The sequence below is a fragment of the Dryobates pubescens genome, chromosome 28 (assembly GCF_014839835.1).
Source record: "Dryobates pubescens isolate bDryPub1 chromosome 28, bDryPub1.pri, whole genome shotgun sequence".
Lineage (NCBI taxonomy): Eukaryota > Metazoa > Chordata > Aves > Piciformes > Picidae > Dryobates > Dryobates pubescens.
Window position 1 is genome coordinate 204,294 of NC_071639.1, and position 16,028 is coordinate 220,321.

Here is a 16,028-nt window from a genome sequence, read left to right on the forward strand (position 1 = left end):
TGGGGCACAACAACCCCAAGCAACGCTGCAGGCCTGGGGCAGTGTGGCTGGAAACTGCCTGTGCAGGGAGGGACCTGGGGGTGCTGATGGACAAGCAACTGAACATGAGCCAGCAGAGTGCCCAGGTGGCCAAGAAAGCCAAAGGCATCCTGGCTGGGATCAGCAGTGCTGTGTCCAGCAGGAGCAGGGAGGTGTCTGTGCCCCTGGGCTGGGCACTGGTGAGGCCACAGCTCCAGTGCTGTGTCCTGGTTTGGGCAGCTGAACACAAGAGAGCTGTGGAGGTGCTGGAGCCAGGGCAGAGCAGGGCAAGGAAGCTGTGAGGGGTCTGGAGAATAAATCTTGTGAGGAGTGACTGAAGGGGCTGGGGATGGTTAGTGTGGAGAAGAGGAGGCTGAGGGGAGACCTCCTGGCTGTCTACAGCTCCCTGAGGGGAGGTTGTGGAGAGGTTGGTGCAGGTCTCTCCTCACAGGGAATTAGGGACAGAACAAGAGGGAACAGACTCAAGATGCAGCAGGGCAGGGTTAGAATGGACAGTAGGAAACATTTTCCCAGCAAGAGTGGTCAGACACTGGCACAGGCTGCCCAGGGAGCTGGTGGAGTCACCAACCCTGGAGGGGTTTAAAGTGGTTTGGATGTGGTGCTTGGGGACATGGTTTAGGGGTGAGCTTTGTAGTGTAGGGTCAGTGGTTGGACTTGGTGATCCCAGGGGTCTCTTCCAACCTGAATGATTCTGTGATCCTATAATTCAGTGTGATTCTTCCCCAGCCCTGTTCTTCAGACCCTTCCCCAGCTTTGTTGCCCTTCTCTGGACCTGCTCCAGCCCCTCAGTGTCCTCCATGGAGTGAGTGGCCCAAAACAGAACCCAGTGCTTGAGGTGTGGCCTCCCCAGTGCCAAGCAGAGGGCTACGATGACATCCCTAGGCCTGCTGGCCACACTCCTGCTGATCCAGGCCAGGATGCTCTTAGCCTTCTTGGCCAGCTGAGCACACTGCTGGCTCATCTTCAGCCACCCACTGACCAGCACCCCCAGGCTGCTGAGATTCAGTAGCCACAGCCAAAGCCATCTAACACTGACTTCCACTCTAAGAGTATTTGGGCATGTAGCTCTACCTACATGGCTTTGTCTCTAATAACCTTCTTTTTCCTGTAGTGCCAAACTTTCTAGGTTTGTTTTTGGAGCTCCTATAGTCAAGCTGAGTCAGCTTCACAGACTGGTTTGGGTTGGAAGGGACCTTAGGGATCATTTTGTTCCAATCTCCCACTATCCCAGGTTCTCAAGGCCTCATCCAGCCTGGTCCAGAACACTTTTTACTGGCAGAAAGGCTACCATGGGGCTGTGTTCAGGACCACAGAATTCACAGATTCCATGTGCATTCTTTGAACCTGCTGAGGAGGAGGAGGGAGCAGTTGAACTGGGGGAGAAGCCCCATGCTGGGGGTTTGGATACCTGGTTAAAGTTCAGCATCTCTTCAGTACAGCTCAGGAACACCACAGTAAGCTCAGGCAACACATGGGAGACTGTCAATTTCCACCCCCTAGGATGAGCTGCCGTGCTGGAACTGGACTTGGCTGCACGTCTGAGCCAGCTGCTGAAGGGCCTTTCAGTGTCAGCCAGCCACCCCTGCCCCCCTGCAGGAGGGGCAGCACTTCCAGCTCCTCCTCCACGCTTCAGCCTCTCTACCTCGACAAAGGAGAGAGCCCAGAGACACAGCCACGGTTAGACATGGAGCTCCCAGCTGGATGTCCCTCCAGAATGGTCAGGGTCAGATCAGGCATCAGGCACTGGCACAAGCTGCCCAGGGAGGTGGTGGAACCACCATCCCTGGAGGGGTTTAAGAGCTGTTGTAGATGTTGTATCCTTGAGTGGATTAGAAGGGCTGTGGTCAGTAGGTCAGAGAGGTTCTCCTCCCCCTCTACTCTGCCCTGATGAGGCCACAGCTGGAATCTTGTGTCCAGTTCTGGGGCACTCAGCTCAAGTAGGACCTCAGGGAACTGCTTGAGAGAGTCCATCCCAGAGGCACAGAGCTGCTGCAGGCAGTGGAACATCTCCTTGTGAGGCCAGGCTGAGGCAGCTGGGGCTTGGAGCTGGGAGCAGAGGAGCCTGAGGGCTGCCCTCATGGCTGGGGATAAAGATGTGCAGGGCTGGAGCCAGGCTCTGCTCAGGGATGGCCAAGGACAGCACAAGGGGCACTGGGGGCAAGCTGGAGCAGAGGAGCTGCCAGGGGAACAGGAGGGAAAATTTTGTCCCTGTGAGGGTGCTGGAGCCTGGAGCAGGCTGCCCAGAGAGGTTGTGGAGTCTCCTTCTCCTGAGACTTTCCAACCCCCCCCTGGATGTGTTCTGTGTGCCCTGCCCTGGGTGCCCTGCTCTGGCAAGGCTTGGACTGGATGACTTTTCAAGGTCCCTTCCAACCACTAATGTTCTGTGATTCTGTTATGTTGAGGGTGGTGAGACACTGGAAGAGGTTGCCCAGGGAACTTGTGGATCAATGATCTGGGTGAGGGCATTGAGGCAGCCTCAGTGAGCCTGCAGATGGCACCGAGCTGGGTGGCTCTGTCCCTCTGCTAGAGGGCAGAGAAGCCTCACAGCAGGGTCTGGGCAGGTGAGAGCCATGGGCCAAGGCTCAACAAGGCCAAGGGCCAGGTCCTGCCCCAGAGTCACAACAACCCCCTGGGGAGCTCCAGACCTGGGGAGGTGTGGTTGGAAAGCTGCAGCTTGCAGAGGGCCCTGGGGGTGTTGGGTGGCAGTCACTGCCCAGGAGCCAGCAGTGCCCAGGGGGCCAAGAAGGCCAATGGCCTCCTGGCTTGGGTCAGAAGCAGGGTGGGCAGCAGGGCCAGGAGGTGACCATCCCCCTGTGCTCAGCACTGGGGAGGCCACAGCTGCAGTGCTGTGCTCAGCCCTGGGCCCTCCCTGCAGGAAGGACACTGAGGGGCTGGAGCCTGTCCAGAGCAGGGCAGCCAGGCTGGAGAAGGGCCTGGAGCCCCTGGGCTAGAGGAGGGCTGAGGGAGCTGGGGGGGTTAAGGCTGGAGAAGAGGAGGCTGAGGGAGACCTCCTTGCTCTCTGCAGCTCCCTGCAGGGAGGTTGGAGTGAGGAGGGAGCAGCCTCTGCTCCTTGGTGCCAAGGGACAGGAGCAGAGGCAATGGCTCCAAGCTGCCCCAGGGCAGGCTCAGGCTGGATGTGAGGAAGTATTTCTGCCCTGGAAGGGCTCTCAGACATTGAAGAGGCTGCCCAGGGCAGTGCTGGAGTCCCCATCCCTGGGGGTGTTCCAGCAGCATGGAGCTGGTGCTTAGGGACCTGGTTTGGTGCTGAGCCTGCAGTGCTGGGGGGAGGGCTGGGCTGGGGGAGCTGGGAGGGCTCTGCCAGCTGGGTGGACTCTGGATGCTGTGACTTTATGGCTGCCATTGAGGGGTGTTGGAGCCCTACACAAGAGGATCAGGATCTGGCTCGGGGTGAGCACATGTGGCAACCTCATTTGGCTTTGGAAGCCCTCTCAGGTTTATCAGGCTCTGCAGACAGCCATTGTGAGAGGGTTGTGAGCTCTGCGGTGTGTTCTGCTAGGGCTGGGTTATGTCAGCACCTGTGTTTGAGTCTTGTGCCATGGCTTCCCCTCAGTAACCCTCAGGTGCCAGTACATCCATCTTGGTGCATCCTAGGGAAGCTCAGCAGCTGACCACCTGAGGTCCCTCTTCTGTGTGTTCTCTTTTGGTAGCCTTTCAGAGGAGCATTTCCTGGTCAGAGCACTCTCCCAGGGTGTGTAAAACTGGAACTGGGCCTGTTGTGACTGCAGGCCAAGCTGCACAGTCACTGCCAGGCAGGAGAGAATGTGCAGTGCTAGTAGGTGACATGATCAAAGGGAGCATCTTACAGCAGAGACATCTCTGCAGAGCTCAAGCTCCTTCCATTGCCTCTCAGAACACCACACTGCTGTGTGTGAGTGGTGCCCTCCTGACCCAAAGGCAGAGCCTCTGCTGGCTTGATTAGTTCTGCTAGTCAAATTCTCTTTTCCTCCTGAGGAAACTGAGGCTCTTTACAGAGTCCTCATGTCAGCCTTAGAGCTGAAATGCATCTGGGCACATGTTACCTCCACAAGAAAATAATGATGAGGGGAGGTCCTACCACTCTGCTCTGGTGAGACCACATCTGGAGTACTGTGTCTGGTTCTGGGCTTCCCAGTTCAAGAGGGACTGGGATAGACTGGAGTGAGTTCAATGGAGAGCTGCAAGGATGCTTGAAGGAGCACTGCCTCATGAGGAGAGGCTGAGAGCCCTGGGGCTGTTGAGCCTGGAGAAGAGAAGGCTGAGAGGGATCTGATCAATGGCTACAAATGTCTGAGGGGTGGGGGGCAGGAAGGGGCCAGGCTCTGGGCAGTGGTGTCCTGGGATAGGGCAAGGAGCTAGGGACACAAACTGGAACCCAGGAAGTTCCACCTGAGCATGAGGAGAAACTTCTTTGGTGTGAGGCTGCTGAGCCCTGGAGCAGGCTGCCCAGAGAGGTTGTGGAGTCTCCTCTGGAGCCTTTCCAGCCCCACCTGGATGTGTTCTGTGTGCCCTGCCCTGGGTGCCCTGCTCTGGCAGGGGGCTTGGACTGGGTGATCTCTGGAGGTCCCTTCCAACCCCCACCCTTCTGTGACTGTGATTCCATGCTGATTAATTGCCAGTTAATTCTGCTTTGAGTGTGTCAGCTGTGCTGTACTGGACCCCAACCCACAGCTGCTGCTCCTGCTGCCTGGAGTGCACTGAGGAAACCCAACCCTGAGCCTGTTTTCACTTGACCCGAGCTGCTTACCACATTGCTCCTCAGGGTTACACTTTGTAGCTGCTACTAAGTGCCTTACTTTCAATTTTCAGCCACCCTGCAGTCACAGCCTGTGGTGGTTTTAGGCTTTGCCTTTACATTTTGTAACAGATTTTGAGCAGAAAAGTAGAAAACCAGAAATAAATCACTCTGGGGTGCAACAGGGAAAACCAACCATTATTCCAAACAGTTCCCTTGGAGAAGCTGTCCAGTGGAAGGTGGCTGTGCCACTGCAATCCTTCTCTTTGCTGATCAGTCCCCAGCAAAGCAGGCACAGGAGAGCTCAGAGAATGCTCTATGAACACTGCTGGGAGTTGTCCTTCTTGTGGTTTACTTTAAACTGCTGCATGTCCTCAGAGCCTGCAGCTGTGAACGGCAGAGTTCCCAGCAAGTAACTGGCAATAAGGGCTTCTTGCTCTCTACAGCTACCTAAAGGGAGGTTGTAGCCAGGAGGGGGTTGGTCTCTTCTCTCTAGCAACCAGCACCAGAACAAGAGGACACAGTCTCAAGCTGTGCCAGGGGAAGTTTAGGCTGGAGGTAAGGAGAAAGTTCTTCCCAGAAAGAGGAATTGGCCACTGGGATGTGCTGCCCAGGGAGGTGGTGGAGTCCCCATCCCTGGAGGTGTTCAAGAGGGTATTGGCTGTGGCACTTGGAGCCATGGTTTAGTTAGTCAGGAGGTGTTGGGTGACAGGTTGGACTTGATGATCTCTGAGGTCTTTTCCAACTTTACTGATTCTCTGATGGACTTGATAGCAGAGAGGGCAGGAAGCCCTAAACCTACCTCAGCTTCTCATTTTAGGATGTTTCATCTTACTGCTTTCTGTGTTGTTTGATTCCTCCTTCCTAGTTAAAATGTTTAAGCTCTTCTGCACTCTGAGCTGTGGAAATTCAGGCTGTGCAGTGCAATCTTTACCAGTGCTAGTGTGTGGGTTGGATTGGAAAGGACCTTCTTAAAGATCATCCATCCCTGCCATGGGCAGGGACCCCTCCCACCAGCACAGGCTGCTCAGGGCCTCATCCAGCCTGGCCCTGAACACCTTCAGACAGGAGGCAGCCACAGCCTCCCTGGGCAACCTGTGCCAGAGCCTCCCCAGCCTCACTCTCTACAATTTCTTCCTCATCTCCAGTCTCAGTCTCCCCTCTCCCAGCTCAAAGCCATTGTTCCTTGTCCTGGCACTCCCAGCCCTTGTCCCAAGTCCCTCCCCAGCTCTCCTGGAGCCCTTCAGGTACTGGAAGTTTGTTCTGAGGTCTCCCTGGAGCCTTCTCCAGGCTGAACAGCCCCAACTCTCTCAGCCTGTCCACACAGGAGAGGTTCTCCAGCCCTCATCCTGGTGGCCTCCTCTGGACTCTCTCCTACAGCTCCATGTCCTTCTTGTGTTGGGGGGGTCCAGAACTGGATAGAGCACTCCAGGTGAGGTCTCTGTAGAGCAGAGCAGCGGGGCAGAATCCTCCCCCTTAACCTCATGGCCATGCTGCTTTTGGTGGAGCTCAGGGTATGGTTGGCCTTCTGGTCACATTGCTGGCACCTCATCAGCCAGTACCCCCTAAGCCCTTCTCTGCAGGGCTGCTCTCAAGCCACTCTTCTCCCAGCCTGGATTTGTGCCTGGGCTTGCCACAGCCCAGCTGCAGGACCTTGCACTTGGCCTTGTTGAATGTCATGAGGTTAGCTTGGACCAACCTCTCCAGCCTGCCCAGGTCCCTCTGGACAGATCCCTCCCCTTCAGAGTGTCAGCCACACCACACAGCTTGGTGTCATCTGCAGAGCTGCTGAGGCTGCCTCCACCCCACTGCCTGTCTCACCCACAGGGGTCTCACCCACAGGTCCAGTCCCTACCCCTGAGGGACACCACTCGTCCCTGGTCTCCGTTGGGACATTGAGCTGCTGACCGCAACTCTGAGTGCAGCCATCCAGCCGGTTCCTGGTCCAGCAGTGGGACATCCACCAAAGCTGTGTCACACTTGGTGTGAATTTGGATTCTCTCCTCTTCCAGCTCACAGCACAGCAGCAGTGACTCTCACCTGACAGAGGCTGTTCTCTCCCAGCAGCAATTCTGCAGCTCAAACCAGAGGCATGGGAGCTGCTTCTTAACACAGCACCCCAGCAGCACTGGAAGGGGAGCCTTCACTGACAAGCAGTCACTGAGGAAGCAAATCCTCCCTGCCCAGCTTCAAGAACAGGAAATAGCTGTGGGTAGCAGGGTCTTTCTCTCCAGAACAATGCTGGAATCTTTGCTCTGGTTTTGAAGTTCTGCATTTTCAAATGAATTAAACCCAAATGCCAACAGCAGAGCTTCAATAGAGAGATGTCAGCACTGTTATTTCACCTTGAGATGATGTCTCTGAGTCTTGCTTTGGAAAGAGAACCACCTCCACACATCTTAGGGATGACCCATGCATGTTTCAGTGCCTTCAGTGGAACCCCTATTTTTGGTCTGGAAAATGTCCATCCTCCAAGGAGACCTCCCCTGAGCTTGTTAGGAGTCTGGGGGTGGGAACTCTTTCTATTGCTGAGGCCTTGTCTCCATCTCTTTTTTATTAAAATATGAGAAGCATAGAACCATAGAACTGCTGAGGCTGGAAGAGACCTTTGAGGTGATCAGTCCAAGCCCTCCCCCAGAGCTCACAGCCCTGCTGTGAGCCACTGCCACTACCCCCCAGCCCTCAGCACCACATCCATGCAGCTCTGAAACCCCTCCAGGGATGGGGACTGCAGCACCTCCCTGGGCAGCCTGGGACAGGGCCTGAGAGCCCTTGCTGCGAAGAGATTGTTCCTAACATCCAACCTGAACCTCCCCTGGCACAGCCTGAGGCTGTTTCTCCTCTCCTGGCACTTGTTGCATGTGAGAAGAGAGCAAGCCCCACCTGGCTCTAACCTCCTTTCATGGAGCTCTAGAGAGCAATGAGGTCTCCCTCAGCCTCCTCTTTTCCAGACTAAACCACCCCAGGTCCCACAGCTGCTCCTCACTAGAGTTGTGTTCAGAGCCCTTCAACAGCTTACCTGCTCCTGTCTGGACACTCTCCAGCACCTCAGTGTCCTTTTTGAGTGAGGGGCCCAAACCTGAACCCAGTACTCGTGGTGTGGCTTCACCAGTGTCCAGCAGATGGGGACAGCCCTGCTCCTGCTGGCCACACTGTTGCTGATCCAAGCCAGGATGCCATTGGCTTCCATGGCCACCTGGGCACACTGCTGGCTCACCTTCAGCCACCATCAATCAACACCCCCAGGCTGTTCTCCACCAAGCAGCTCTGCACCTCCTCTGCCCCAAGCCTGTAGCATTGCATGGGGTTGTTGTTACAGCTGGGCTTGTTTGGTGTTTCCTTTAAGGAATGCTAAGGTGTGGTGTGTTCAGTTGGGGGAGAAGGTAAAGGGGTAACAGGAGATAAAGGAGAGGAAGAAACATTGAATCTGAGTAACCTGGCACTGGCAGATGTAAGCATTCCATTGCCTCATGTGTTGGCAGCCTGTTGACCAGAACAGGGTTTGTTAAATACCAGAGTCTGAAGGGGGCCACAGGAGAGCTGGGGAGGGACTTTTGACATGGGCTGGGAGTGCCAAGACGAGGGACAATGGCTTTGTGCTGGGAGAGGGGAGACTGAGACTGGAGATGAGGAAGGAATTGTTGAGAGTGAGGGTGGGGAGACTCTGGCACAGGTTGCCCAGGGAGGCTGTGGCTGCCTCCTGCCTGGAGGTGCTCAGTGCCAGGCTGGATGAGGCCTTGAGCAGCCTGTGCTGGTGGGAGGTGTCCCTGCCTGTGGCAGGGGGGTGGAGCTGGATGAGCTTCAAGGTCCCTTCCAAGCCAAACGTTTCTGTGAATCTCTGCAATGAACAGGTGGCAAACACAGTTCTGATCTGTGTGACTTGATAACAAAGTGATAGTTGCTTTCTGTTCTTTGAAAGGCAGTGTTTGCAGAAGAGCTGAGATGAGAAAAGGAGTTCTGGAAAGCCTCTCAGCCTGCCTGATAAGTACAGCTCATGCTAACCAAACACCAGCACTCTGGCTGCAGAAGGCAGCAGCTGCATGTGGTGTGTTTTAAATACCTCCTCCCCTGCAAAGCCTGGCTGGATGTGCTGGGGCACTAGAGTACAGCTGCTTTTACCTCTGTCAGTACACCTGTCAGATGGGTTCATGTGTGTCAGTGTGCTTGGCTAGGAAGGTCTCTTGCCCAAGCTTTCAAGAAGGGTAGAGAGGATGCAGAAAGCAAATTCCAAAGCAGGTTCCATGAGAAGCAGGAGGGATTGTGTTTTATTTGTGCAGTCCCCAAGGCTTTCAGCATCCTGGTGGAGGGTGGATACAGGGCTTCTGTTCTGCCAGCCTCTGGCACTTAGGAAATGTCAAGCAGAAAATGCACTTTGCCTGCAGGCAAGGAGTCACCGAGGTGCCCCTGTGGTGTGGTATCCCTGGTGGTGCAGTACCTACAGGGCTCGTTCACAGCAGGGCAGAGAGATGCACCCTGACAGCTGAGTCTTGCATGTCAGCAGCAGGGAAAGCACCACAGATGAGGTGGAATGGGGAAAGAGGTGCTTGCATGCACACTGCCCTCCAGCCTCAGCTGCCTCCTTGGCTCCCTCAGCTAACAAGAGGTGGGGAGGAATGAGCAAGAGGGGGGGAAGGAGCTGTGCTCCAGAGGCACAGGTTTGCTCAGAACCGCGGCAAAGGAGAGCTGGGTTCTCGTTTTCACTGCAGCTCAACTGAGGTACTCAGTCTTTGATGGCTGAAAGGACAGTTTGAGAGGCTCCTGGAACTACAAGAACAGAGTGCAGGAGGCTGTGTATAGATAAGAAACCAAATAAAAATTCAGTCACTGAGACCTGAAGATTATTTCACTGTTTTTAGCCATAACCTACCACAGGGCTCTGGGCAAAACTGATCTAGTGGAAGCTGTTCCTGCTTGCTGCAGAGGGGGTGGGACTGGATGAGCTTTGGAGGTCCCTTCCAACCCAGACCTTTCTGTGATTCAATGATTATGTTCTAGTTGTCAGGAGGTCTTGGGTGAGAGGTTGGAATTGATGATCTTTGAGGTCTTTTCCAACCTTATTGATTCTATGATTCTGTGATTCCCATGAGCATCATAGAATCACAGAATCAACCAGGCTGGAAGAGGCCTCCAAGATCATCCAGCCCAGCCTATCCCCCAGCCCTATCCACTCAGACCATGGCACTGAGTGCCTCATCCAGGCTTTTCTTGAAGATCTCCAGGGATGGGGACTCCACCACCTCCCTGGGCAGCACAGCCCAGTGGCCAATCTCTCTTGCTGGGAAGAATTTCTTCCTCACATCCAGCCTGAACCTCCCCTGGCACAGGGGGCACAGGGGGCAGGGTTTGCCTACCAGTATTTAGAGTGGAGACTAGCCATGGTAGACCTTAGCTTAGCTTAGTTTTCCACTTTGTGCTTTGGGGATGAAAGGCTAAGAGCCAACCACTTTGGTTTAGAAATGATTTTAAAGAGGGATGCTTGGAATGTGGGCATCAAACAGTTCATGCTTTAGGCATCTGTGTCTGCAGCTGGGGATCAAAGGCTGAGAAAGGTTTGTTAAAATCTTGAAAATCAGCCTGCAGAAGAGAAGGCTCCAGGGAGACCTCAGAGCAGCCTTCCAGTACCAGAAGGGGCTCCAGGAGAGCTGGGAAGGGATTTGGACAAGAGCTGGGAAGGGATTTGGACAAGAGCTGGGAAGGGATTTGGACAAGGGCTGGGAGTGCCAGGATGAGGAACAATGGCTTTGAGCTGGGAGAGGTGAGATTGAGACTGGAGATGAGGAAGAAATTGTTGAGAGTGAGGCTGGGGAGACTCTGGCACAGGCTGCCCAGGGAGGCTGTGGCTGCCTCATAGCTGAAGGTGTTGAAGGCCAGGCTGGATGAAGCCTTGAGCAAGCTGTGCTGGTGGGAGGTGTCCCTGCCCATGGCAGGGGGATGGAGCTGGATGAGCTTTAACATCCCTTCCATCCCAACTCACTCTGTGAATCTATGAAACCAGGAATAACCTCACAGGAAATAAGCCCTGCACACTGTGTTGTCCATTGAGGCTGCAAGTCCTCTGGAAACCAGGACTGCCCTCAGCTAAGGAGTTAATTCTTGCAACTTCTCTACCAACTCATTTTCCATCTGGGACTCCTTCAGCCTCCAGTGTATTAGTGATTTGTTGTATTTGGCTCCCTGTTTGGGAAGCCTGGTAACTGCTCATCACTGTGAGTTTGGGCAGAGAACAGGAATTGTGTTGATCTGGGGAAACAGAATAAGAAAGAAAATTTCTTTCCAGCTTGGAGCAAGCTAAGCTGTACAGGTGGTGTGTGTGGAGGATGAGAGAAGTAGAGGCAGGCAGGCTAAGTAACCCAAACAAAAGATGGCTGAGCCAACAGGGCAGCACTCACCCTGCAGATGGTGTGAAGATTCCTGCTCCAGTTAATCACTGGAACAGAGGATGAGATCAGATTCTGGTTTGATTTTCTGAGGTAAGTAAATAGAATTCATCAGGGGGGGGCCCAGAGGGGCTGCTCCTCTTCTCACATTTCAGGCAGAAATGAGCCTTAGGGGCCTGGCTGTTAAAGTGTTTCCATCTACTTCATGAACAATATCTGATGAGTGATATTTGCCCAGCAGTTTTGGTAATCAATGCCTTTTACCTCTCTGAAGTGTTTGTTTGCTTCTCTGCTGGTGGAAAAGGGGAGAGCTCAGTGTGGCCCCTCATGAACCAAGGTCTAACAGAATGTGTAAAATTTGAACCCCACTGCTACTCTTCAGCATTTCTTTGTGCATGTGAAGCACAGAGGATGCACTGGAAAGATGCCTAAGGGGCTGCTCTGGGTTATTTTTCATCTCTTCACTAGAGAAAGCTGCACAAAGCGCTTTCTGCTGTGCTGTTATTGTTTAGGTGCTGCTGGCAGGAGCTGAGTTTATGATTTTGGTGATGCCCCAGCGTTTGGAGGGGAAGTTGATGCTGAAGTAGAGCTTGTGAGCACAGCAGGTGCTGGGATCTTGTAGCAGCAGGCAGAACTCTCTCATGGTGGGATGAAAATACTCTCTCCCTCTTGGTAGATAAAGGGCTTATATTCCCATAACCGTAAGTCTCCTTCTTTGTAGACTTTCAAAGCCAACCTGGATGTGTTCCTGTGTGACCTGCCCTGGGTGATCCTGCTCTGGCAGGGGGGTTGGACCCAGTGATCTCTGGAGCTCTCTCCCAACCCCTAACATTGATTCTGTGATAATTCCCCTGACTAACCTCTGCATTAGGGGAGCTTTAGAACTCCACTGTTTGAGGTCTAGGATGCCATGATGTGTGTGTCTTGGTTCTGCAGTGTTTGGATACAAGTGGAACAGAGGGAAGAAGCAGTGTCAAGCTGAAAATGGATCTCTGAATCTTAGTCAGTCAGTCTGAAACATTTGGGAATATATTCTTATTTGATGGGAAAATAAGAATCATAGAATCATAGACTGGGAGGGGTTGAAAGGGAGCTCCAAGGGAGTTCAGCTCCCTGCCAAAGAAGGATCACCCAAGGCAAATCACACAGGAACACATTCATGTGGGTTTGGAAAGTCTCCAGAGCAGGAAACTCCACAACCTCTCTGGGCAGCCTGCTCCAGGGCTCAGCACCCTCACACCAAAGGACTTTTCCTCATGTTGAGGTGGAACCTCTTGGGTTCCACTTTGTGTCCATTGCCTCGCAGAGTACCACTAAGAAGAGCCTGGCTCCTGCTTCTTGACACCCACCTTAGTAAGATCCCCTTTCAGTCTTAGTCTGTTTTCCACACTAAACAGCCCCAGGTGTCTCACCCTTAGACTGACTCTTACCACCTTCAGAGATAATTTACTGTCACAGGGGAGTGATCTCTGCTGGTACAACACTGACCAGGGCAGGGATTACTGAAGGCAGCACAGCAAATCTCTTGAGAGTGTTTCAGCCTTGCCATCAGAACAGAACTTTGCTACCTCCAAGCAATGTACATCTTTCTGCTAGCTTCTGAGCACAGTGGAGTGGGTGTGGGGTTGGACAGACATTCAGGTCCTCAGCAGCACCTGGACTCCCCAGGAGCCACGTATCAACAAGGGTGGTCTTGATATGCACAGACTCTGGTTTCTTCTTCTTCCTGCCCTTCCTCCTTTTGCAGTTGTTTTAGTGATTTGAACAAAGTGCAGAGAGACATTTAGGGGGAAAGTACTGTGCTGATGTGGTAGTGAGAGAAAGTTCAGTTCTCCCACACCACCCCCAACCCACAACTAACTGAGTCAGAGAAGCAAAATGGGCAAGAGCTGTGTTTTACAGGCAGGGTGAAATGTGATGAATCTATACACAATATGCAGTATTTACAGGATGTACACAAATACACAGGAAAGAACCTAACACAGGAAACTCCCCCCCTCGACAGAGGAGGGCTCCCCCCAAAACCTCCTTTCCCCCTTCTTCCTTTTTTCCAAAAAGGGTTAGAGAGAAAAGTAGTTATTGGGGGGAAATTCTGTTAGTTCAAAGCATGTGGTAGGGGAAGAAAAGAATTAGTTTCTCATCTTGTTAGTTGAAGGTCAGCTCCAGCAAGAAAAACAGCAGCTGTCCAGACTCAGGCTGCAGCAGGCTGAGACTGACTGCACAGACAAAAACTTTAGAGTTCCATTCCCACTGATCTACCAATGAAATTCCTTTAGAATTATCTTTTGTTTTCCTTTTTACACCACAATATTCAGCCAGAGTGTTTCAGTAGCTGACCTCTCTTGAAGGCACACTGTCACAGCTGACAATATCCTGATAATGTCACAAACTGCTCTTGCTTCTGGTCCTCTGGCCACTGGAGTTCATGTCCTTGCAAAACAAAGGAATGTGGAGCTGGGGTACACATACTCAAGGTATTCAAGGAGGTATTCAAGGTGAGGCTGGACAGGGCTCTGGGCAGCCTGATCTAGTTGGGTATGTTCCTGATTTCTGCAGGTAGATTTGGATTGGATGACCTCTGGAGGTCCCTTCCCACCCAACCCAGTCTATGATTCTGTGTTTTAAAATACCTTCTCTATCCTGATATGTGCAAACATGAATGTTTATCTTGTTCCACTTGAAGGCAGGTATGAGAGAATGGGAGGCAAGCTCTGAAAGCAGGAGCAAGGGGGAAACCCCCTGCATTTCCTGACTGTTTTCTATGGCTGATATTCTGTGGAAAGTGATCTTGCTGGAAAGCAAAATAATTTTTTCAGAGGGCTTCATGTTTGCCCCAGGGATGTCATCTCTGACAGAGACAATTTCACATCATCCAAGCAAATAGAGAGTCAGTGCTGTTCTGTGGAATGAAAACATCTCAGCCTACCCTGAAGTTCTCTGGTTAAATTATTCTGGGGGCATCCAGGCACCCCTGAGAGCCTGCAGCTCATCACTGCCATGAACAGGCTCCAGCCCCTGACCTCTCAGCAATGTTAATAAGTTCTTGACAACCAAGCAGCTTGTAAAAGAATTCTAATTTCTTGTAGTCGTCAACAACATTTGAAAGTCCATCTTGAGCTGCTGACGACTGTGGGGTGTACCTCCAGGCTCACCCTAGACCCACAGAACCTATGGGCAGCTGTAGTTTGAAATAGCATGAAAGAGACAGAACCAAGGGTGGGAAGCAGTTCAGATATGAAGCTGCGTTAGCTAAGCAGACTTGGAGCTGAGTCGTGTCCTCTCCATGCTGGAACATAGCTAAACAAGACTGGGCAGGGAGGAAAGCAAGTGGCACTGCAATGCTGGGGTGAGGGAAGAGAGAGCAAGACAGATGGCAACAGAAGTTTCTTCAAGACACAGAGTATTCTCCCTGTCCCCCGTGGATGCCTGAGCAATGAGGTTGCCAAGCTTCTGCAGTGCTGGGAGTTGCAGAGCTCCAAAGTACCATTTGCAGTAAAGTAACCTTGAGAGTGAGGCTGGGGAGACACTGGCACCGGCTGCCCAGGAAGGCTGTGGCTGTGCCCTACCTGGAGGTGTTCAAGGCCAGGCTGGATGAGGCCTTGAGCAAGCTGTGCTGGTGGGAGGTGTCCCTGCCCATGGCAGGGTTTGGCAGTGGATGATCTTTAAGGTCCCTTCCAACCCAAACCATTCTGTGAATCTCTGAACATCACAACCTATCTACAATCTAAACCAGGTCTCCTCTGTTACAACAAATGCTCCACATGATCTTTATTTCTGCCTGCAAGCCTGCATGGAAATGGCCACCTCTGAGATGTGCTTTCTTTCACTTTCCTTTTCTTGTTGACAGGTTGAGCCACTGATCCAGAAAGGCCATGAGAACCTGGTGCACCACATCCTGCTCTACCAGTGCAGCAGCAGTTTGAATGACAGTGTGCTGGACTATGGGCACGAGTGCTACCACCCCAACATGCCAGACGCCTTCCTCACCTGTGAGACAGTCATTTTTGCCTGGGCTATTGGAGGAGAGGTAGGACAGCTGGCTGGCATGGCTCAGCAAGGGGCATGCAGGAGGGGCTGCTTAATAATGAAACTTCTTCCTAGCAAGCAATTAGTGATGACATCACCTCTCTCCTTTTAAGGATACACAATCAACTTCTTGTTGTGTTTTGAAGTATGAAATACAAGGATGGTCCTCAGTGGCAAGCTAAAAGTAATGAAAATATTGTAAACAGAGTTGATAACTTAGGGGAAGAAAGGTGGCTTAGGAGCATGGAAGTCTGTGCTGCATCAGCTTGTCCATCTGAGATGGGCATTCACTGCCTCCAGCAGTGACCAGTGTCTGCTGCAGAAAGCAGAGCAGTGTCTGCAGGTGATTGCACACAGGACATGGAGGAAAGACTTTGCAAATTCAGTCAGACATAGATTGAAACCATTTCAGGACCTGGTTACAGGGTTGCCTCATTCACACCCATCAGCCTGAAGTTTTCTGCCCAGCCCAAGGACAGAATTTCTGTGTAGGAGAGGTCCTGTGCCAGTGCAGAGCCAGCACAAGAACCCTTTAGCTGATGGCAGTGGGGCATGTCTACAGAAACCAGTCCCTGATGACATTTTGGACTCCAGGCTGTGTTTTCAGCTCATTTCATATGTTCATTTAGGCTGCAGTTAATCCCTTCACAAGGCAGCATCACTGACTGGAGAATTAATTCTACCCCTTCTTGATCCCCTTGGCTCCCTGTGTGCCAACACAAGCCACGGTGTGGGCACGGGGAGGAACTGGGGTGATGATGGTTTCTGGAGCTCTTTTTGCCAGCCTGCAGTCCAGAAACATCTTTGAGTGCCTCAGTGTGAGGAAGCCAAAGCAGCCACATGGACACATCAAA

General features: G+C 52.6%; 1 protein-coding gene across 1 annotated transcript in view; it reads left to right on the plus strand.

The window, feature by feature from the left end:
- The window catches only part of MOXD1 (monooxygenase DBH like 1), a 72,275-nt gene that overhangs the window by 25,025 nt on the left and 31,222 nt on the right, over positions 1-16,028 (plus strand). Inside the window, exon 5 of the mRNA XM_054174111.1 lies at positions 14,996-15,175. Coding sequence (XP_054030086.1) covers positions 14,996-15,175 — 180 coding nt within the window. The remainder of the gene's footprint in view (positions 1-14,995; positions 15,176-16,028) is intronic.